Source organism: Oncorhynchus mykiss, chromosome 19, assembly GCF_057628025.1.
Source record: "Oncorhynchus mykiss isolate SJ-2025 chromosome 19, ASM5762802v1, whole genome shotgun sequence".
In the NCBI taxonomy this organism is placed as follows: Eukaryota; Metazoa; Chordata; class Actinopteri; order Salmoniformes; family Salmonidae; genus Oncorhynchus; species Oncorhynchus mykiss.
Genome location: NC_143040.1, coordinates 67,962,410 through 67,980,756, shown reverse-complemented (window position 1 = coordinate 67,980,756; position 18,347 = coordinate 67,962,410). Strand labels below are relative to the sequence as shown.

The window sequence follows — 18,347 nt, the reverse complement described above, 5'->3', positions numbered from 1 at the left end:
TCAAATCGAATGGGTGGAGTAAATTATTCACTCCATATTATTCAGTGCCCCATGAAATGACACTATATATACATTCCACAGACCCTACTGTGTATTCCTTACAATACCTTTAATGTGGCACGTAGAATAGTTTTTGCTCTACACGCCAATATGTTTTCCATATACAGTGATGTGCATTGGGGACATTTATTTGACTTTGGAACATTGCAAATGTCACTTAAATATGAATACATTTTAATCATTGTTAAATGTTTATACAATTATTTTGCATATACCATGAATAAACACAGGTTATTGAAAGTTTTATACTATTACGTGGGGGGGCTTTTATTTTGAACATTTGCGGGAATTCCGTGACACGGAAGTACTTTTTGTTGTTGTTGAGCATTGTTGATAAAATGCTGATATGATAATGCATTTTCACTGAAATCTACAAAATGAAGGGAACGGGGGGAAAAAATGATTTAACGGCTCAGGTCGACTTGATATCGTAACGAATGAACTCCTACTAGCTTCATTACCTAAGTTCGTAGTGGTAGTTCAGAAAGGAGTGTTTTTGGCGTAGCTGACGTTAACGTTGCTAGCTTGGCTACGGTAAACAAGCCATCTGGCGACCTGTCACTGCTGGTTGTGGTCACTGTCAGGTGCTTTTCACTGTGGTGAGATGCCTATCGAAAGAACTCTCTCGGATCTCCGTTCACGGTTGGGGGGTAGGTGTTCTTCGTCTTATCATATACTCCATTGATGCACTACTACTCCTAGGTACTGGCTAGCTAGTTTTAGGATATGTTCTAAAAAAAGAAAGAAGAAGATCTCAATTAACATAATGTTCACTGACTAGCTAACGTTAGTTACCGTTTCTCTAGCTAGATATGTTTGTGAATTAGCTAGCTAGGTTGATAGAAAATGTTTTTTCATATCACATCATTGTGAAAAGTAGTATGCATGGTGTTTGCTAGAGAATTGAACAATATACAGCATTTCAACTTGCACTACACTTTCTGTCTAATGTCTAGCCTATTTCTGTCCTGCTTTTCCAACCCACACCTTAAGGGTCGAAGGGCAAAGGCTCCTCCACTACTGATTGATTACACATTAATCTGAAGGATCATGCCCCTAAACCCTGCTGCTCTTCCCTGTGTTTGTCAGAGACGTAGCTAGTCACTGAACCAGTCTGATGCAGTTCTGACCGTCATCAGTGCATGTGTCTATACGGACTCTCTCAAGATATTGTATCCTGTTAATTAATTTCTGAACTGAAGCACAAAACCCTCAGAAGTTATTGGCTGCATTTTATATGGTCATGTTGATGACCGTGATCGTCTATTCTATTCACTCCATTGTCTCCAAATCTTGCATTCACTAAGAAAGCAAGGGCTGTACCAGCCCTTGATTTCTCCCCAATTTCCTCTTGAAGACAGTGCAGTGACAGAGTAATGCATGAGTAACAGTGGAATCAATTGTATTTGTCATGGTTATACTGTACTGTATGAGGATTCTGTGTGGGCAAAATCGCTCTTACTGTGTCATGAGATCACACCATGTTTATGTGGGCATGACCACTGAATTAAGCTCTTTGTTGTCTGTTGACTGTTAAATAGGCCTAGCTAGGGTTTAAAGGTTCCACAGCCTATGCAGTGAAAGTGTTGTTGGTCTAACTAAAGATTTGAATTAAAATGATTATGATTCAGGTTTGCATTGATGTCAATGGAAGATTTGTGTGTAGTGTAAGCTTCTGTTGCTCCTGCAGATAGTCAGGATTAGGCCCAATGATTTATATATATATATACACTAGATGACTAATTGGGGGTGCTGTTTTGATGCCACCGTGCCTCCATCTTGGCACTCCCCCAAAATGCATTCATTAATGTCTACATTCGTTGTTGCCAAATTTTTTCTATTGCAAACACCTTAATGCATACTTTTAAATTATATTATACGAGCTAAACATAAATAAAAAAAATAAATAAAAAAACATTTCCTTAATGTATATTTTTCTGAGATTACTAATGTTACTGTCCCCGCTACAACAACAAAAATATTTAAATACTGTACATATGATTTTTGTCCTTCAAAAGTTTAATTGAAATACAGTATAATTCTATTTATTCCTATGGCAGACTGCTCCTACTAGGGAGGGCCAATATGGCCGACCGTGCGTTCAAATCCTCTCAATGGCCAATACATAGCAAAATGCAATCTAGGGCTTATATACATCATTGATTTTGTCTAAATGAGTTTACACTCTGTAGGAGTGTGAGAAGATGCACTGTTTTTCTTAGACACTCTAATCTATTTAGCCTATAGGCCAGTGCCATACAGGGCGGCGATGGTCTTGCACCATGGTTGAATGTGCAGGAGAAAGTAATTACACACAGAAACCTAGTATGTTAAAAGCCTATCAGTTGTTGTAAAGCCTGATGGGGCAATATGTCTTTTTTACCGTTATCCCATAGGATATGAGAAGATTGAGGAAGCTACATCGAGGACCTCTATAGCTGACCTTGAGGATGCCAGACTTATATTCATCAATCAGCCTCAACTCACTAAGTTCTGCACCAATCACGTCAGGTAGCCCGAGTGTTTACATTTTATAAGTAAACTAATTTATAGGCCTATGTTATTATTTGGTAATGACCATTTTGCCCAGTCAATTCTTAGTAAACACCTGATAATTTCTCTACCGTGCTGCTGAATATTGTTGTGGGTTTCTCTCTCGCCTTTTCCAGCACAGCCAAATACAATGTGCTTACCTTCCTGCCTCGATTCCTATACGCTCAGTTCAGGAGGGCTGCTAACTCATTCTTCCTGTTCATTGCACTACTGCAGGTGGGTCTAAATAATTACACAGTGTATTTTGCACATTTCAGCACTGTTTAGCAGACAGAAATTCTCACCTATCAGACACACATCATGGTTGGTAAATGGATAGTTAACTTTTTTTTTTTGGTTTTGCCTTATTAAACGACTTAATCGAAAATCGGTTTTGTAAAAAAAAAAATGTTTTTAAAGGGTTAACTATCGATTTAACACACAGACTAACTATGTCTGTCTCCATTCTCCTGGTAGCAAATTCCGGATGTTTCTCCCACAGGACGGTGGACTACCCTGGTTCCTTTGATCCTCATCCTGTTGGTGGCAGCCCTGAAGGAGATGGTTGAGGATCTGGTGAGGACCATAGAACTAGAATGACATTAAATATATCTGTATTTCTATAGAGAGGACATCCGTTATGTGTTCTCTGAAAACGTGCCCAAGTGCATGGGCACGTCTGAAAGTCGTTCTTGTACTCGCTGACCGTGTGGTCTTTGATTTTCTTCAAACTGATTCCATGAAAAGGTCCTTTGGATGAAGGATGCTTGACATACAATAAAACATTGGACAGAGATCATTTCACTTTTGAATGTTCTTCCCAACAGAAACGTCACAAAGCAGATAGGGTGGTCAACAGGAAGGAGGCCCAAGGTAAGAAACTGTTGAAATGATTGATCTTATTACTGCTTTTCAAACAGGTGTAGGTTATTGGACAGATTTTAGTATCAGGATTTGCTAACATAGTTTTCTCTCTGTGTCCCCCTCTCCTCTTCCTGTTTCCCTATTTCTGCCTTCTCTCTCTTTGTCAGTTCTGAGAAATGGAGCATGGGAGATTGTTCACTGGGAGAAGGTATGTCACTCAATATCAGGCCAGAGTCAGGTATTTTCTGCTTACGTTCCTCTGCCTTCAGATGGGCTAAACCCTAATTGTCGTTTGATGTCTAGTGATTCAATGGTTAAGTTGAGCAACAGTCTGTCACTGAATAGGATGTACATTTTAAGTTGTCATATTTTAAGTTGTCATATTTTACATTGCCTAGTAGTTTATTCTTCGTTAGGGGGAGAGACTTAGGATTTAGACCTAGCTAATGATTTAAACACATGTAAACTCAGGGAAAAAAAGAAACGTCCTCTCACTGTCAACTGCGTTTATTTTCAGCAAACGTAACATGTGTAAATATTTGTGTGAACATAACAAGATTCAAGAACTGAGACATAAACTGAACAAGTTCCACAGACATGTGTCTAGCAGAAATTGAATAATGTGTCCCTGAACAAAGGGGGGGGGGGTCAAAATCAAAGTAACAGTCAGTATCTGGTGTGGCCACCAGCTGCATTAAGTACTGCAGTGCATTGCCTCCTCATGGACTGCACCAGATTTGCCAGTTCTTGCTGTGAGATGTTACCCCACTCTTCCACCAAGGCACCTGCAATTTCCCAGACATTTCTGGTGGGAGTGGCCCTAGCCCTCACCCCTCTGATCCAACAGGTCCCAGATGTGCTCAACGGGATTGAGATCCAGGCTCTTCGTTGGCTATGGCAGAACACTGACATTCCTGTCATGCAGGAAATCACGCACAGAATGAGCAGTATGGCTGGTGGCATTGTCATGCTGGAGGGTCATGTCAGGATGCGCCTGCAGGAAGGGTACCACATGAGGGAGGAGGATGTCTTCCCTGTAATGCACAGCGTTGACATTGCCTGCAATGACAGCAAGCTCAGTCCGATGATGCTGTGACACTCCGGCCCAGACCATGAGGGACCCTCTACCTCCAAATCGATCCCGCCCCAGAGTACAGGCCTCGGTGTAACGCTCATTCCTTTGACGATAACGCGAATCCGACCATCACCCCTGGTGAGACAAAACCGCGACTCGTCAGTGAAGAGCACTTTTTACCAGTCCTGTCTGGTCCAGCGGCGGTGGGTTTATGCCCATAGGCGACATTGTTGCCTATGATGTTTGGTGAGGACCTGCCTTACGACAGGCCTACAAGCCCTCAGTTCAGCCTCTCTCAGCCTATTGCGGACAGTCTGAGCACTGATGGTGGGATTGTGCATTCCTGGTAGATGTTGTTGCCATCCTGTATCTGTCCCGCAGGTGTGATGTTCGGATGTACCGATCCTGTGCAGGTGTTGTTACACGTGGTCTGCCACTGCGAGGACGATCGTCTGTCCCAGCTGTCCTGTCCCATCTCCCTGTAGCACTGTCTTAGGCGTCTCACAGTATGGACATTGCAATTTATTTCCCTGGCCACCTCTGCAGTCCTCATGCCTCCTTGCAGCATGCCTAAGGCACGTTCACGCAGATGAGCAGGGACCCTGGGCATATTTCCTTTGGTGTTTTTCACAGTCAGTAGAAAGGCCTCTTTAGTGTCCTAAGTTTTCATAACTGTGACCTTAATTGCATACCGTCTGTAAGCTGTTAGTGTCTTAACGACCTTTCCACAGGTGCATGTTCATTAATTGTTTCTGGTTCATTGAACAAGCATGGGAAGCAGTGTTTAAACCCTTTACAATGAAGATCTGTGAATGTCTTTGAATTGTTAGGTTCATCTTTGAACGACAGGGTCCTGAAAAGGGGACGTTTCATTTTTTGCTGAGTGTGTGTTTATCTACATAAGGTCTAGTAACTGCCGTAGTGTTCTTTGCAGGTAGAGGTGGGAGATGTAGTCACATTAAATGGGAGAGAATACATCCCTGCAGACTCGATCGTGCTGTCCTCCAGGTAGTGCTAGAATCACAGACGGTAGATTGGTAGTTTGTTGTGGTTATGCCTCTCTGCTTTAGGCTTCAGTAACCTCTGTTCCCTTCTAGCTTCAGTAGGTCACGCTATCTGTGTTAGTTGTTCTGATATCTTGTTTTGAAGTAGTCTCACTCTTTCTTCCCTTCCTCTCCTCTCCCCTTCCCGACATTCCCTGTGTTCTGTCTGTCAATGTGTCTCTGTGTGCCCATGTCTCTGTCCGCACCCCCCACCCCGACCGTTCCCTGTGTTGTGTCTGTCTGCCTGTGTGCCCATGTCTCTGTCCGCACCCCCCACCCCGACTGTTCCCTATGTTCTGTTTGTCAATGTGTCTGTCTGCCTGTGTGCCCATGTTTCTGTCCCCACCCCTTACCGTTGCCTGGTCGCTCCTGGTACGTTCTTTTGCGGGTAACTTAGGTGACGGTCGGGGATGTAGTCAGAGCCAGTGACGGGGACCACCTCCCGGCAGACCTCGTCCTGCTGGCTTCCAGGTCGGGGTCTTGTAGTCTACTGGCATTGGGGCTGAAATCAAACCCGTTGTACAGTGTTGCACCTATCACCTTTTTACTAGTCCACGTGGTTGTAAAGGACACGAGGAAGAAAGGATCCTACTTAATTATTTGAACATGCTAAATGCCAAATGCCCCATGTCATACTTGAATCCTGCGGAGCGGGACTGCTCCCCATGTTGGCAAGATCTCTGTTTGTACCAGGCATCTCTTCCTCTTTACGTTACTGTCTCAAATCAAAGGACTACCTAGGTTATTGTACTGATAACAAACCTAGTTATTAGACCACAGAGCACACTCATCTTGGAGTTTAGTGCTTTACTGTCTCCCTGTTGCTATGGCTACTGTAGCATTGTTCTCTCCCTGGATCTATTTTCTTACCCATCTCTTTCCCTGTTGTTAGATCACTTCTGTGAACACCATTCTAGATGCATTCTAGATTGTTTTGACGGCCACTTTCTTTTCACCAGCGAGCCACATGCTATGTGCTACATCGAGACTTCGAATTTAGACGGGGAGACCAACCTAAAGATACGACAGGTGAAGGTTCTTAATTCATCCACACACACACAGACACACCAAACGTACCACTTATTACGTTACACTGTGGCCCAGATAGGAGGAGTCAGCTCGTCAACTCAACCCCTGCACCTCTTCCTTCCCCAACCAGGGTCTTCAGGTCACAGCGCATGACAAGGATGCTGATAGTCTGTCGCGGCTGAGCGGGTGCATGGAGTGCGAAAGCCCCAATCGCCACCTCTACGACTTTGTAGGCGTCATCCGATTAGAGGGTCATAGGTGAGAGAGATCTACCTGTCTATCAATCAATTATATATATATATATATATAATCTGCATAGGTCCTAGCCCTTTTTACAGCGACAGTAACCCAGCCTAGACCTCCATAGAGCATTCAACAGCACAGTGCCAAGGAAAAGTTCTGTCTCAGTATTCTTTCATACAGTTTCCACCCTCTGACACAGCTTAGTGTGAATCACTACTTCCTAGGGTTGCAATAAATCTGATATCCACCGATTCGTTCTCCTCAGTCCCGTCCCTTTAGGTCCGGAGCAGATCCTTCTCCGTGGAGCCCGGCTCCGGAACACCCAGTGGGTGAACGGCATGGTGGTGTACACAGGGCACGACACCAAGCTGATGCAGAACAGCACGCGGCCTCCGCTTAAGCTGTCCAGCGTGGAGCACATCACCAACACGCTGATCCTGGCGCTGTTCGGCTGCCTGCTGGCCATCTCCCTGGTCTGCTCGGCCGGACAGACACTCTGGAAGACCCAGTACGGGGACTTCGCCTGGTACATGGACCTCAACTGTGAGTCACCTTACTTTATGTTAAGTTACTTTATGTTAAGTTACTTTATGTTAAGTTACTTTATGTTAAGTTACTTTATGTTAAGTTACTTTATGTTAAGTTACTTTATGTTAAGTTACTTTATGTTAAGTTACTTTATGTTATGTTACTTTATGTTATGTTACTTTATGTTATGTTACTTTATGTTATGTTACTTTGTTACTTTATGTTAAGTTACTTTATGTTACTTTATGTTAAGTTACTTTATGTTACGTTATGTTAAGTTACTTTGTTACTTTATGTTAAGTTACTTTGTTACTTTATGTTTTATTACTTTACGTTAAATTCTACTTTGCGTTATTCTACTTTCCGTTATGCTACTTTACGCTATGCTACTTTACGCTATGCTACTTAACGCTATTCTACGTTACTTTATTCTATTAGTACAACGTGATGTAGGATGGATATGATCATGGAGGCACTTTCTATCAGACTGATATATTATTGGATAATACCAATGAATTAATACCAATTATTGGATAATACCAATAACAACTGTAACTTGTGTATGATCCCAATTTAGTACCCAGCAATTGTCTGATGTATAATAATTTACATGGACCATTACCCTCTCAGTAAATGTAATGACATGTTGTTTTTATTTCTTTACCACTGTAGTCTTAGCATCTCCAGGTAACAACCTTTCTCAAAGGCCTGTAGAAATGTTTTTGGTTGTGTCCCCCAGACTAGTGACTTAGGACCCCGTTGCTCATTAACATAGATCTTGTTTAGAAGTAAGAGCTTGTTAAAATAGAGCTTATTTAGAAGTAAGAGCTTGTTAAAATAGAGCTTGTTTAGAAGTAAGAGCTTGTTAAAATAGAGCTTGTTTAGAAGTAAGAGCTTGTTAAAATAGAGCTTGTTTAGAAGTAACAGCTTGTTAAAATAGAGCTTGTTTAGAAGTAAGAGCTGTAGATTATTTTATATGTGAATTCCATGGCCCATGGTAAACAATGTGTCTACCTAGCTAGTCATGTTTTAAAGGCATACTGTAGCAAAACAAAAAAAACGAGTGTTCAGATTATAACTCCTTTTTTTTCAACTCTGTTTTGCACCGTTTTATCCCTAGTGAACATGTCCCAGGTCTAAAGAAAGGGTTTGTTGTGGCACCTGGATTCAAATTAGATTAAAGGTCATTTCTCTGTGTAACTTGCTCTAACTCCTTCCTACCAGATGGTGGCGCTGCCAACTTTGGCCTCAACTTCCTCACCTTCATCATCCTCTTCAACAACCTCATCCCCATCAGTCTACTCGTCACCCTGGAGGTCATCAAGTTCATCCAGGCGTACTTCATCAACTGGGTGGGAATATCACTGCACTACACAGCCTCTTACTTCATCAACTGGGTGGGAAAATCACTGCACTACACAGCCTCTTACTTCATCAACTGGGAGGGAAAATCACTGCACTACACAGCCTCTTACTTCATCAACTGGGAGGGAAAATCACTGCACTACACAGCCTCTTACTTCATCAACTGGGAGGGAAAATCACTGCACAGCCTCTTACTTCATCAACTGGGAGGGAAAATCACTGCACAGCCTCTTACTTCATCAACTGGGTGGGAAAATCACTGCACCTACACAGCCTCTTACTTCATCAACTGGGTGGGAAAATCACTGCACCTACACAGCCTCTTACTTCATCAACTGGGAGGGAAAATCACTGCACTGCACAGCCTCTTACTTCATCAACTGGGAGGGAAAATCACTGCACTACACAGCCTCTTACTTCATCAACTGGGAGGGAAAATCACTGCACTACACAGCCTCTTACTTCATCAACTGGGAGGGAAAATCACTGCACTGCTTAGCCTCTTACTTCATCAACTGGGAGGGAAAATCACTGCACTACACAGCCTCTTACTTCATCAACTGGGAGGGAAAATCACTGCACTACACAGCCTCTTACTTCATCAACTGGGAGGGAAAATCACTGCACTACACAGCCTCTTACTTCATCAACTGGGAGGGAAAATCACTGCACTACACAGCCTCTTACTTCATCAACTGGGAGGGAAAATCACTGCACTACACAGCCTCTTACTTCATCAACTGGGAGGGAAAATCACTGCACTACACAGCCTCTTACTTCATCAACTGGGAGGGAAAATCACTGCACAGCCTCTTACTTCATCAACTGGGAGGGAAAATCACTGCCCTACACAGCCTCTTACTTCATCAACTGGGAGGGAAAATCACTGCACTACACAGCCTCTTACTTCATCAACTGGGAGGGAAAATCACTGCACTACACAGCCTCTTACTTCATCAACTGGGAGGGAAAATCACTGCACTACACAGCCTCTTACTTCATCAACTGGGTGGGAAAATCACTGCACTACACAGGCTCTTACTTCATCAACTGGGTGGGAAAATCACTGCACTACACAGCCTCTTACTTCATCAACTGGGAGGGAAAATCACTGCACTACACAGCCTCTTACTTCATCAACTGGGAGGGAAAATCACTGCACTACACAGCCTCTTACTTCATCAACTGGGAGGGAAAATCACTGCACTACACAGCCTCTTACTTCATCAACTGGGAGGGAAAATCACTGCACAGCCTCTTACTTCATCAACTGGGAGGGAAAATCACTGCACAGCCTCTTACTTCATCAACTGGGAGGGAAAATCACTGCACTACACAGCCTCTTACTTCATCAACTGGGAGGGAAAATCACTGCACTACACAGCCTCTTACTTCATCAACTGGGAGGGAAAATCACTGCACTACACAGTCTCTTACTTCATCAACTGGGAGGGAAAATCACTGCACTACACAGCCTCTTACTTCATCAACTGGGAGGGAAAATCACTGCACTACACAGCCTCTTACTTCATCAACTGGGAGGGAAAATCACTGCACTACACAGCCTCTTACTTCATCAACTGGGAGGGAAAATCACTGCACTACACAGCCTCTTACTTCATCAACTGGGAGGGAAAATCACTGCACTACACAGCCTCTTACTTCATCAACTGGGAGGAAAATCACTGCACTACACAGCCTCTAACTTGGTATCTCAGAGTGACGGTCAATTTCAATTTAATTCTGGTAGTGAACACTCTAAATAGACGTTTAAATGGAATAATACCACAGGAGTAAATGTATCTACTTCAAAAGTTTGGTGAGAAGTTTTGGCAAATATGGAATTTGATCTAGTACACACGTGAGTGAGCTTACAAATTGATGTCCGTACTATGGTAGATTTGGGACATTCAATTTATGCAATGACTTTCTCCACATCTTGTTTGTGCTGCCAAGCCTATTGGGGATGTGAATGTGTTTGTGTGTGTGTGTTCAGGACATGGATATGCATTATGAGCCTACGGATACCTCTGCCATGGCACGGACGTCCAACCTAAACGAGGAACTGGGTCAGGTCAAATACATCTTCTCTGACAAAACAGGTACCCTCACCTGCAACGTGATGCAGTTTAAAAAGTGCTCCATCGCAGGTGTCGCCTACGGGTGAGAAGGACTTGCGTTAATCCAACCATTTTATAGGCATGAATTAGCATGAATAATACTATGTACTTTGCTGGATAGGTACGGTTGAAGTCAGAAGTGTACATACACTTTAGCCAAATACATTTAAACTCAGCTTTTTACCGTTTCTGACATTTAATCCTAGTAAAAAATAACCTGTTTTAGGTCAGTTAGGATCAGCACTTAATTTTAAGAGTGTGAAATGTCAGAATAATAGTAGAGAGTGATTTATTTCAGCTTTTATTTATTTTATCACATACACTCAAGTTTACATACACTCAATTAGTATTTGGTAATATTGCCTTGAACATTTTTTAACTTGGTCAAATGTTTTGGGTAGGCTTCCACAAGCTTCCCACAATAAGTTGGGTGAATTTTGGCCCATTCCTCCTGACAGAGATGGTGTAACGGAGTCAGGTTTGTAGGCCTCCTTGCTTGCACACACTTTTTCAGTTCTGCCCACAATTGTCCTATGGGATTGAGGTCAGGTCTTTGTGATGGCCACTCCAATACCTTGACTTTGTTGTCCTTAAGCCATTTTGCCACAACTTTAGAAGTATGCTTGGGGTCATTGTTAATTTGGAAGACCCATTTGCGACCAAGCTTTAACTTCCTGACTGATGTCTTGAGATGTTGCTTCAATATATCCACATACTTTTTCTGCCTCATGATGCCATCTATTTTGTGAAGTGCACCAGTCCGTCCTGCAGCAAAGCACCCCCACAACATGATGCTGCCACCGACGTGCTTCACGGTTGGGATGGTGTTCTTCGGCTTGCAAGCCTCCCCCTTTTTCCTCCAAACATAACGATGGTCATCATGACCAAACAGTTATTTTTGTTTCATCAGACCAGAGGACATTTCTCCAAAAAGTATGATCTTTGTCCCCATGTGTAGTTGCAAACCGTAGCCTGGCTTTTTAATGGCGGTTTTGGTGCAGTTGCTTCTTCCTTGCTGAGCGGCCTTTCAGGTTATGTCGATATAGGACTCGTTTTACTGTGGATATAGATACTTTTGTACCTGTTTCCTCCAATATCTTCACAAGGTCCTTTGCTGTGGTCCTGGGATTGATTTGCACTTTTCGCACCAAGGTACGTTCATCTCTAGGAGACGGAACGCGTCTCCTTCCTGAGCGGTATGATGGCTGCGTGGTCCCATGGTGTTTATACTTGCGTACTATTGTTTGTACAGATGAACGTGGTACCTTTAGGTGTTTGGAAATTGCTCCCAAGGATGAAGCAGACTTGTGGAGGTCTACAGTTTCTTTTCTAAGGTCTTGGCTGAATTATTTTGATTTTCCCATGATGTCAAGCAAAGAGGCACTGAGTTTAAAGGTAGGCATTGAAATACATCCACAGGTACACCTCCAATTGACTCAAATTATGTCAATTAGTCTATCAGAAGCTTCTAAAGCCATGACATCTTTTTCTGAAATTTTCCAAGCTGTTTTATAGGCACAGTCAACTTAGTGTATTTAAACTTCTGACCCACTGGAATTGTGATACAGTGAATTATAAGTGAAATAGTCTGTCTGTAAACAATTGTTGGAATAATAATGTGTCATGTACAAAGTAGATGTCCTAACCGACTTGCCAAAACTTGTTTGTTAACAAGAAATTTGTGGAGTGGATGAAAAACGAGTTTTAATAACTCTAACCTAAGTGTATGTAAACTTCTGACTTCAACTGTATCTCGTTGTCTTTTACTGTAGTGCTTGTCCACACAGTTATGTGGTGTAGGACAGATCTTTATTCTCATCTCAATTGTAAACATATTTAAAATTGTAGATAAACCAAACATGTCAGAATGTAATATTAGTTTTTGTTGTTGTTGTTGTCTGAAAGGCACAACACAGACAGTCCTGAGGAAGAGGGCTTTGGCGATCCGACCTTACCGGAGAATCTCCACAATGATCACGTGAGTACATAACATTAGACGATGTACTAGCTGTCAGTATCAACGTGTTTTTGTTTTTTTAATCTCTTTTGTTGTGTATTAATTGTGTTTGTGCCCCCAGCCCACAGCCACTATTATCCAAGACTTTCTGACCATGATGGCTGTGTGCCACACTGCTGTTCCTGAGAAGACTGAGGACACTATAGTCTATCAGGCCTCTTCCCCAGGTAGCTCTCAAATGCATTGGATTACACCTCTTGTACTATATTACACCTCTTCTTCCTCTTCTACAGTATTATAGCAGACGAGGTGTATTACACCCCTTCTACTATATAACACCTCTTCTACCTCTACTATATTACACCTCTTCTACTATATTGTCAATCAATCAAATGTATTTATGAAGCCCTTTTTACATCAGCCAATGTCACAAAGTGCTGTATAGAAACCCAGCCTAAAACCCCAAACGGCAAGCAATGCAGATGTAGAAGCACGGTGGCTAGGAAAAAACACCCTAGAAAGGCTGAGGGGTGGCCAGTCCTCTTATCTGGCTGTTCCGAGTGGAGATTATAGCAGAACATGGCCAAGATGTTCAAACGTTCATAGATCACCAGGTAGGTCAGATAATCAAAATCACTGTGGTTGTAGATGGTGCAACGGGTCAGCACCTCAGGAGAAAATGTCAGTTGGCTTTTCATAACAGATCATTCAGAGTTAGAGACAGCAGGTGCGGGAGAGAGAGTCCAAAACAGCAGATCCGGGAGCACGTCCAGTGAACAGGTCAGGGTTCCATAGCCGCAGGCAGAACAGTTGAGACTGGGGACAGCAACGAGTCATCAGGCCAGGTAGTCCTCAGGTCCTCTGAGAGAAGAGGGAGAAGAAGAGAAAGCGAGAGAATTAGAGGTAGCATACTTAAATTCACACAGGACACCGGATAAGACAAGAGAGACACTCCAGATATTACAGACTGACCATAGCCCCCCGACATGTAAACTATTGCAGCATAAATACTGGAGGCTGAGACAGGAGGGGTTGGGAGACACTCTGGCCCTGTCCGACGATACCCCCAGACAAGTCCAAACAGTCAGGATATAACCCCACCCACTTTGCCAAAGCACTACAATATACACCCCTTCTACTAATATTACACCCATTTTACTATATTACACCCATTTTACTATATTACACCCCTTCTACTATATTACACCCCTTCTACTATATTACACCCCTTCTACTATATTACACCCCTTCTACTATATTACCACCCTTCTACTATATTACACCCCTTCTACTATATTACACCCCTTCTACTATATTACACCCCTTCTACTATATTACACCCCTTCTACTATATTACACCCCTTCTACTATATTACACCCCTTCTACTATATTACACCCCTTCTACTATATTACACCCCTTTTACTATATTACACCCCTTCTACTATATTACACCCCTTCTACTATATTACACCCCTTCTACTATATTACACCCCTTCTACTATATTACACCCCTTCTACTATATTACACCCCTTCTACTATATTACACCCCTTCTACTATATTACACCCTTTCTACTATATTACACCCCTTCTACTATATTACACCCCTTTTACTATATTACACCCCTTCTACTATATTACACCCCTTCTACTATATTACACCCCTTCTACTATATTACACCCCTTTTACTATATTACACCCCTTCTACTATATTACACCCCTTCTACTATATTACACCCCTTCTACTATATTACACCCCTTCTACTATATTACACCCCTTCTACTATATTACACCCCTTCTACTATATTACACCCCTTCTACTATATTACACCCCTTTTACTATATTACACCCCTTCTACTATATTACACCTCTTCTACTATATTACACCTCTTCTACTATATTACACCCCTTCTACTATATTACACCTCTTCTACTATATTACACCCCTTCTACTATATTACACCCCTTCTACTATATTACACCCCTTCTACTATATTACACCCCTTCTACTATATTACACCCCTTCTACTATATTACACCCCTTCTACTATATTACACCCCTTTTACCATATTACACCCCTTTTACTATATTACACCCCTTCTACTATATTACACCCCTTCTACTATATTACACCTCTTCTACTATATTACACCCCTTCTACTATATTACACCCCTTCTACTATATTACACCTCTTCTACTATATTACACCCCTTCTACTATATTACACCCCTTCTACTATATTACACCCCTTCTACTATATTACACCCCTTCTACTATATTACACCCCTTCTACTATATTACACCTCTTCTACTATATTACACCTCTTCTACTATATTACACCCCTTCTACTATATTACACCTCTTCTACTATATTACACCCCTTCTACTATATTACACCCCTTCTACTATATTACACCCCTTCTACTATATTACACCTCTTCTACTATATTACACCTCTTCTACTATATTACACCCCTTCTACTATATTACACCTCTTCTACTATATTACACCCCTTCTACTATATTACACCTCTTCTACTATATTACACCCCTTCTACTATATTACACCCCTTCTACTATATTACACCCCTTCTACTATATTACACCCCTTCTACTATATTACACCCCTTCTACTATATTACACCCCTTCTACTATATTACACCTCTTCTACTATATTACACCCCTTTTACCATATTACACCCCTTCTACTATATTACACCCCTTCTACTATATTACACCCCTTCTACTATATTACACCCCTTCTACTATATTACACCCCTTCTACTATATTACACCCCTTCTACTATATTACACCTCTTCTACTATATTACACCCCTTTTACTATATTACACCCCTTCTACTATATTACACCCCTTCTACTATATTACACCTCTTCTACTATATTACACCCCTTCTACTATATTACACCCCTTCTACTATATTACACCTCTTCTACTATATTACACCCCTTCTACTATATTACACCCCTTCTACTATATTACACCCCTTCTACTATATTACACCCCTTCTACTACATTATACCTATTTTAATATATTCCACCTCTTCTTCTATTGCCTTTATGACGTTGTACAGTGTAATCTTTGATTCTAGAATGATTCTACAGCTTCACTCCTGAATTTGAAAATCCCCAACAATCTCAAGTTTACTTTATTACGATGTTCCTTTCCCCTGTCTAGATGAAGGGGCCCTGGTGAGAGCAGCCAGCAGCCTGGGCTTTGTGTTCTCTGGACGAACCCCAGACTCAGTCATCATACACGCTGTAAGTGGAACCAATTTATTATGTGATGCAGAATTAGAGTTAAACAATGTTTGTTTGAATCAGAGCCATATATTTAGATGAATAGTTTGGATTTCTAGCTGCTATTTATGCTACATATTACTGTATAGGAACACATGCCATTCTTTGTCTTTGTTTACAGCTGGGAACAGAGCAAAGGTTTGAGTTGCTGAATGTCCTCGAATTTACAAGGTAGTTTTTGTATGCATTTGATGAGTCGTTCTAGATGTGTCCTGTCTATTGTTGGACTGTATTTGTCTCTTGGTTCTCATTTGAAAACCCTGATCTTTACTCTTTCTTTAGCGATCGCAAAAGGATGTCGGTCATCATGCGTACACTGTCCGGGCGGATCCGACTTTACTGCAAAGGAGCGGTTAGTATGGAGGACCAAGACTACACACATTTATATTTTTCATGTGTTCCTCAAATGAACGTAATGCAACTGCAGAGTTAGCTTTTTACACATTCTTTGAAGGGTGATTGTACTTCCTGATTTGGCCTCATTTTAGATTTGGTTAATTAAGAAATGCTAGCTGCCATGACTGAATTCAAACGTTAGTTGGTTTCGGGGTGTGGTTTGATGTGGGTGTCTCTTGTGTGTCTTCGGAGTTGGGAAGAGTTAGCCAAATCATTTCGCCAAATAACCCTGCTGTAAAGGGCCGTGAGGATCTCCACTCTCCTGAAGAGACTCTGTGTCAGATATGGCCCAAAATAACACCTTTTGTGTCAATCTCTGGTGAAATAGTGGAGGGCAGTTCAGTGACTCTGAGCTGCAGCAGTGATGCCAACCCTGCAGTGGACATTTTATACTTGGTATTTCAATAATACAACTTAGGCAAAGTGTATTCGGACACAGTTATCACATCCCTAACCTCAGCTCTGAGGACAGTGAACTCCAGCGCTGAGATGAGATCATTGTAGCATCTCTCCAGATTCCAGTGTCTGCCTGGGTTCCTGTGGTGGGGGTCTGTCCTGGATGCTGGAGCTCTTCTAGTCCTCATCTACTGGATTCTGAAGAGGAGGTCCACAGGAGGAGGTGATACCATAAGTCACACATAGTGTTCACCCTGACCCCAACAATGACACGTACACAGCTGTGAACATATTGTCCAGGTCCCTTGAGTACGACACACTGGCAAGTGTGAGGGACTACGCCATTGACACGTACACGTCTCCTCAGAGAGACACTCAACCCCCACTGTATGCGAACATGCAGAGGAGAGAATAACCACAGAACCCGGACTGAAGAGAATTACCACAGGACCCGGACTGAAGAGGATTATCACAGGACCCGGACTGAAGAGGATTACCACAGGACCCGGACTGAAGAAGATTACCACAGGACCCGGACTGAAGAGGATTACCACAGGACCCGGACTGAAGAGGATTACCACAGGACCCGGATTGAAGAGGATTACCACAGGACCCGGACTGAAGAGGATTACCACAGGACCCGGACTGAAGAGGATTACCACAGGACCCGGACTGAAGAGGATTACCACAGGACCCGGACTGAAGAGGATTACCACAGGACCCGGACTGAAGAGGATTACCACAGGACCCGGACTGAAGAGGATTACCACAGGACCCGGACTGAAGAGGATTACCACAGGACCCGGACTGAAGAGGATTACCACAGGACCCGGACTGAAGAGGATTACCACAGGACCCGGACTGAAGAGGATTACCACAGCACCCGGATTGAAGAGGATTATCACAGCACCTGGAATGAAGAGGATTACCACAGGACCCGGACTGAAGAGGATCATGAAAGGACCAGGACTGAAGGGTCTTGGCACAGAGAGTCACTGCAACAAACCAAAGCTAGTCCTAACATTTATCTACCCCTGCTATCGTAACGACCTATCACCACAGGACCAGGACTGAAGGGTCTTGGCACAGAGAGTCACTGCAACAAACCAAAGCTAGTCCTAACATTTATCTACCCCTGCTATCGTAACGACCTATCACCACAGGACCAGGACTGAAGAGGATCACCACAGGACCAGGACTGAAGGGTCTTGGCACAGAGAGTCACTGCAACAAACCAAAGCTAGTCCTAACATTTATCTACCCCTGCTATCGTAACGACCTATCACCACAGGACCAGGACTGAAGGGTCTTGGCACAGAGAGTCACTGCAACAAACCAAAGCTAGTCCTAACATTTATCTACCCCTGCTATCGTAACGACCTATCACCACAGGACCAGGACTGAAGGGTCT

At 42.6% G+C, this 18,347-nt stretch overlaps 1 protein-coding gene across 5 annotated transcripts in view; it reads left to right on the top strand.

Annotated features, from left to right (window-relative positions):
- The first annotated feature begins 338 nt into the window (after positions 1-338).
- The window catches only part of LOC110498209 (phospholipid-transporting ATPase IA), a 33,150-nt gene continuing 15,141 nt past the window's right edge, over positions 339-18,347 (top strand). For 2 of the 5 annotated variants that reach the window (XM_036955211.2, XM_090211597.1), the window contains exons 1-17: positions 353-710; positions 2,457-2,571; positions 2,730-2,829; positions 3,070-3,168; positions 3,420-3,465; positions 3,624-3,664; positions 5,972-6,045; positions 6,534-6,603; positions 6,734-6,861; positions 7,112-7,389; positions 8,599-8,726; positions 10,736-10,902; positions 12,765-12,837; positions 12,938-13,043; positions 16,023-16,105; positions 16,266-16,315; positions 16,427-16,496. In XM_036955211.2, coding sequence (XP_036811106.2) covers positions 665-710; positions 2,457-2,571; positions 2,730-2,829; positions 3,070-3,168; positions 3,420-3,465; positions 3,624-3,664; positions 5,972-6,045; positions 6,534-6,603; positions 6,734-6,861; positions 7,112-7,389; positions 8,599-8,726; positions 10,736-10,902; positions 12,765-12,837; positions 12,938-13,043; positions 16,023-16,105; positions 16,266-16,315; positions 16,427-16,496 — 1,674 coding nt within the window. In that variant the 5' untranslated portion in view covers positions 353-664. Of the gene's footprint in view, positions 711-2,456; positions 2,572-2,729; positions 2,830-3,069; positions 3,169-3,419; positions 3,466-3,623; positions 3,665-5,971; positions 6,046-6,533; positions 6,604-6,733; positions 6,862-7,111; positions 7,390-8,598; positions 8,727-10,735; positions 10,903-12,764; positions 12,838-12,937; positions 13,044-16,022; positions 16,106-16,265; positions 16,316-16,426; positions 16,497-18,347 lie in introns of all 5 variants that reach the window. The other 3 variants (XM_090211598.1, XM_090211600.1, XM_090211599.1) reach the window with 3 other exon arrangements.